The following is a 6,000-nucleotide window of genomic DNA, read 5'->3' as shown; positions in this document are numbered from 1 at the left end:
GAACTTGTGCATATATACAGACTGTGTGAATCTACTGCTGTTTTTTTCCACACCAATCTCCGGAGTTACTATTGCCTGTGTTCACTGTTATCAGCTACATTACTATCCTCTGCATATTGGATCCTCTTACTATAGACTTCCAAGTCGACCATGGATGTTTGCCATCGGCTTCCAGGCCGGTCATCACTGTTATTAATTTCACTGGTTTACAGATCATCACCTGTGACTGTTGTTATACCTCTGTCAGCTTCTTTGCTCAAACCATCAGTATTGTTATTGTGCTTCAGTGACTGTTCATACCTCTGTGTGCTAAATAAATATAATTGCGCACATGCGCAGGAATCTTCTACAGCCTCCTCGTTTCCTCCACTGACCCATTAGTGCCCCCTCCGGTTACAGACCTGACACTTAGTTTTACGTGTACAAGCTACATTGTGGCACCTGTTAGCATGTTTTGCATCCATAAGCTCTGACCAGTGATTTCCCACACTGAACCTAATTTCAGGGGGTGCCATTGACATGGCACTGCACTTAATCCAGAGGTGGTGGCTAACTTGGTCTTCCTCTTCGACATTGCTCCATAGAGCCAACATTAATCAATGAGCAATTAATGCTTTGAAATCCAATTGATTCTTGTCAGCAAGGTCAACAATGCAGGAAAGCGCTGGATTACAGAGGCGCTCTCCCCCGCTCTGCTGCTACAGTATCCCTGTTGCTGCAGCTGTCAAACTGACAGGCAGCAGCAGAGCAGCAGTGTCAAAGCGCCTCAGCGCCATTCCCCCAGTGCTGCTACGGCTATAGATAGTATTTTTTTTTCCTGCTACAGCAGCCACATAGTCGCCAAAGCTCTGTCCCCTCCTGCAGGCACCACCCCCCACCATGGCTTGTGGCTTACCCTAACTTCATAGGGTAGGTTAAGGAAAGTTTTCATCCCTTATTAAAAGCTTCTTCTCTTATCTCCCCTTCTCTGATCTCTGCACCTTTCTGTCCTCTCCAGGTCTTTCCTTAACCCCTTTATCCCCTGTTCCATCTCACTGCCTCCCACCCTATCCCTCTGTGTATCATTTTTAATTGCGTAAGGGGCACTACTATTTTAGGCACTATGGGGGTCATTCCGAGTTGATCGCTAACTGAATTTGTTCGTAGCGCAGCGATCAGGCTAACAATTGGCAGTTCTGCGCATGCGGCGCAATGCGCACGCACGACGTATGGGCACAACAAATGATGTAGTTTTGCACAGGGTCTAGCAATGCATTTCAGTCGCACTGCTTGCCGCAGAGTGATTGACATGAAGTGGGCGTTTCTGGGTGGCAACTGACCGTTTTCAGGGAGTGTGCGGAAAAACACAGGAGTGGCTGGGCGGGTTTGTGACGTCAAATCCAGAACTGAATAGTCTAAAGTGATCGCAAGCGCTGAGTAGTTTTTGAGCTACTCTGAAACTACACAAAATTTTTTTGCAGGCGCTCTGCGATACAAGCGTTTGCACTTCTGCTAAGCTAAAATACACTCCCAGTGGGCGGCGGCATAGTGTTTGCACGGCTGCTAAAACTAGCTAGCGAGCGATCAACTTGGAATGACCCCCTATGTGCGTAAGGGGCACTACTACTGTGGACATTGTATGTGTAAGGGGCACTATTACTATAGATATAGTATGTGCAAGGGGCACTACTAGTGTGGGAATTGTGTGTGTAAACGGCACCACTAGTGTCTGCATTGTGTGTGCAAGGGACACTACTAGTGTGTGCATTATGTGTAAGCGGCACTGCTACTGTGGGCATTATGGGTATAAGTGGCACTACTAGTGTGGGCATTGTGTGTGTGAGCGGCGCTACTACTGTGAGCATTTTGTGTGTGTAAGGGGCACTACTACTGTGGACGTTATGTGTAAGGGGCATTACTACTGTGGGCATTATGTGTAAGGGGCACTACTACTATGGGCATTATGTGTAAGGGGCACTTCTACTGTGGGCATTATTTGTGACTATTGCATATTGTAGCATAACATAAATAAGGGTCACTACTCTGTGGTGTATGAATCAGGGGCACTACGTGTGGTGTCATTTGAACTGTGGTACTATTGTGTGGTTATGCCCCTTCCTAGGGAGCCCACACCTCTTTTGTGCACCCCCCTTTACTATGTGTGGAAGGGAGGGCGCAAATTTATAGTCTGCAGGGGGGCGCCAAACACCCTAGCACCGACCCTGAATACAGATACTAAATATAGCCGCCATGTAACATAAATACAGCAGCCAAGTTACATCAGTAAAGTGAAAGAACACACAAATGTACCATCTCCTGTATTTCCATCTGTGTGGGTACATCGCCACACACTAATCCAGGGGTGGGGAACCTCAGGCCCGCAAGCCGTATAAGGCCCGCAAAGCCACTTGATCTAGCCCTCTCAGGCTCACCTAACCAAGGTAGATGCCGGGCGCCCACTGAGATTTTGTTACTAGTGGGCGCTCGGCTTCTTCCTCTCAGCAGCAGCTGGAGGCAGGCACTCGCTCCTGAGCTCCGGCTTCCGGCTCTGGCAGTGTGCGTGTGTGCCTGTGCGGTGCTATGGTAGAGATGTCATGACGTCTCTCCCATAGTGCAGAGGGCAAGGGTCCAGAAGCAGGAGTGTGGCTGGTGAGTATTGTGTTTTTTCTTTCTTTTAATGTGTGTGTGTGTGTGTGTGTGTGTGTGTAAGCGGCGCTTCTAGTGGTCATATCTAATAGGGGCAGGCTAATTTTTAAGTTGATCATTTTTGTACGGCCTCCGAAGGATTTTATAAATATCCAAATGGCCCTTGGTAGAAAAAAGGTTCCCCACCCCTGCACTAATCCATGAGATCCACTCCCCACCATGTGCGTGATATACTACTTTGTACCTAACCCTGTTGCTAGATGCTCTTGATGTCTGGAGAAAATAAAAACAATATTATTAAAGCATCCACCACTATTACCACAACTACTACTAATGATGATAATTTGAAATAATTTAAAATTTAAATAAGTTAAAATAACTCATAATAATACATATAGGGCTATCAAACTGTCATATATGGCTATTACATGAGGAAAGTTTTCAAGTTAGGCATACATGCCATGATAAGCTTTGCACACCGTATGGATCCTTGTGTTGCAGGGTTGGGGCCGCGTTACCGGTGGCCAGGATCCCAGCGGTCATCATCCCGACGCTGGGATCCCAGCCGCAGAATGCCGGCAGGGGAGGCAAGCAGAACAAAGCCCTTTGTGGGCGCGGTGGCGAGCTGTGCTCGCCACAGTTTCTATACCCACTCTATAGGTGTCGTGGACACCCATAAGTGGGAATAGTCCCTTTTTGTCGGCATGCCAACTGTCAGTATTTTAAATGGGTGGAATGCAGGGGGAGGTTATGTGACCGTTGGTCACATAACTACATCCCGTGTTGCATGATGCTCACTGCAGTGGACATATGATTTTACATCAACTGTGAAAATAATAAGTTGAATATTTGATCAAAGCATCTACATTATTATGCCCTAAACTTTTCTATCCTCAATGATTTTGTTTTTTAACTGCTTTGCTGGCTTTGAGTAAAAATATTTTACAGAAATTCCTGACATGTTCAGTGCTGGTGACATTTTTTTTTTTTTACCTTATTGATTTTGTAGGAATTAAAAACTACACATACCTTCTAAGTTTGGTAGAAGTCCAAAGAAGAGGACCCTATGCACTAGTATTGTCAAAAGAGAATTTCTATGGGAGATAATGGCTTAAATGCATGAAAGGGTTAATTTAAGAATACGTAGGAAATAGATTATACCATTTACAAATAGACGGACTGTACACAAGAGAGGCCGGTTTTCTCAGGATCATGAAACCCATTTTGATAGCCTTTTGCTAGTTTAATGAGTACATTTGAATACTGGACAGAAATTTCAAAGAGTTTTGTGTAACCAAATGGTTTAGAATGAGCGGCACTATAGTTTGTAAATGGCGACAGTGATCTTTGGGCCCAACCTAAAACAATTGGGCAGATGTATTAAGCCTGGAGAAGTGATAAGTTACAAGGTGATAACTCACCAGCCAGTCAGCACCAATTTGTAAATCGACAGTTAGGAGCAGATTGGCTGGTGCGTTATCACCTTCCACTTATCACTGCTTTATCACTTCTCCGGTTTAATATATCTGCCCCAATATTTGCAAATATGTGTAGATGAAGTGGTTAAAGTCTCATGCTTTCTTTCAGAAATGCACACTTGTTACAGCACTGCCAACTATTGTACTATAGGTGATAATAAGACAGTGATTAGTCCCTGATTTGATGTGTCTTATGAGATATAAATTGAATAAAAGCTTATATATTTATTAGAAGCCAGCAGAACTTCCAGCAATTTATGTTGTGCTGATAGCTGTGTCTGGCAATAAACACTTAGGAAACAAGAAGAGCTGCTATATTCCACAAGAGCAGTGCAGCTGTCTCCTCCAGTCAGCCCGTCTCACATATAATGCCTCAATTTCCATCCTAGCACTGAATAAACTGATTCTTACTGCACAGCCATAATGTAATCTATGGTACGACTAGTGCTAGGTCAGTGTGCATAATGTGATGAGTCTTCCATAAAATCCAGGCTATAATGGCAAGTCTGATAACACCATAAATTATTTCACGCTGAACAAATAACACAATAGAAATTCTATTTTCTAAAAACCGTAGATTCCATATCTCTCCTTGGAGGTTTTGGTGGAGGGATTTTAGGCAAGATTTCCTTAGCATATAGGGTGGTATGAAGTCCAGCCTCTCGTAGTGCCATCTCAACCCGGACTCTCTGATCAGATGCAATCTATATGACAGGGAATAGAAGCAGGCTTTAGAAGGAACAGGCTGACATTTCAAAGATAATGACATCACCTTTGTGCTTCTAGACTGACAATATCCTGACTGACAGATCTGAAAGATCAGAGTATAATACCACCTATAACTTATGTCGCATAATGGCAGTCATTATGCGGGGCTATCCCATTTACTAAAATACAAACTCTGAGACTTTTGCTTAAAAACTGACTGTTGTGTGGCCACATCAACATGCGCAGATACTGCTTCTCCCCCATGTATTAATGTGGCGGTGTGTTCTACATGACAGGGGCGCTATGCACCCCTGTCATTATCGGTGCTGCTATCTGTAAGTGACACTGACTGTTCTGACAAATGCAGTTAAAGATTTTGACAGCTGCAGCTGTCACTACCCTATCTCTGTCCCTGGCTATGGGGGCTGCCGGGCTCTGGGCTGCATGAGAGATCTTGCGATAGTAACGTAATCCCATGCATGCCCAGTGAGCTGGCAAGGCAGTGAGACACAGCACTAGGATGATGCGGAGTGGGGCTCTGGCGGGAGTCGCATAGGAGGGAGCTTTCACTCACCCACCCCGGCAAATGAGAAGTTAATACATCTCGTCAATGTTGCTTCCTGCTTCGCCTCGGTAAAGAGGCGAAGCAGGAAGCGTTATACAGGTGCACCACCGATTTTCCGGCAAACGATGAACGGGAACCTCTTTTAATCCGGACAATTTTGCTTTGTCCGGATTAAAGGGGGTTAGGGACGTTTTTTAATCTGGAACATTTTCTGCGCATGAGCGTATCACGCAATACGCGCAAGTGTCAGTGGGTACAGCTTCTGCGGACACTGCTGGTGACACAGTAAGCATCGGTGGGACTGTTATGGCGTCCAAGGTCAAAGCAAGTACTGCGCATGGGCGGAACACACAGCGCGTAGAAGTGTCAGTGAGTACAGCTTCTGAGGGCACTGCAGGTGACACAGCAAGCATCAGTGGGGCTGTTATGGCATCCAAGGTCACAGCAAGTACCTGATACCTGTTTTGCTTATAAACAGTTTTGCATACACTACTGTGTTTATTCATTAATTAATATTATACTGTAGCATATATTTTACTATTTATTGCTTTAAAAATGTTCTGAAGTTGCAAAATTAGTTAAAAAAAAACGTTTCCACCGATAATCCAGCACGGCACTGGAACA

At 44.9% G+C, this 6,000-nt stretch overlaps 1 protein-coding gene across 4 annotated transcripts in view; it reads right to left on the bottom strand.

The window, feature by feature from the left end:
• Positions 1 to 3,847: 3,847 nt before the first annotated feature.
• CCDC148 (coiled-coil domain containing 148) overlaps positions 3,848 to 6,000 on the bottom strand; it is a 739,559-nt gene continuing 737,406 nt past the window's right edge. For all 4 annotated transcript variants that reach the window (XM_063933692.1, XM_063933693.1, XM_063933695.1 and 1 more), the window contains one exon: positions 3,848 to 4,807. In XM_063933692.1, coding sequence (XP_063789762.1) covers positions 4,661 to 4,807 — 147 coding nt within the window. In that variant the 3' untranslated portion in view covers positions 3,848 to 4,660. The remainder of the gene's footprint in view (positions 4,808 to 6,000) is intronic.

This window comes from Pseudophryne corroboree, chromosome 7 (assembly GCF_028390025.1).
Source record: "Pseudophryne corroboree isolate aPseCor3 chromosome 7, aPseCor3.hap2, whole genome shotgun sequence".
Lineage (NCBI taxonomy): Eukaryota > Metazoa > Chordata > Amphibia > Anura > Myobatrachidae > Pseudophryne > Pseudophryne corroboree.
The sequence above is the reverse complement of the archived record's forward strand: the minus strand, read 5'-3'. Positions and strand labels throughout refer to the sequence as shown.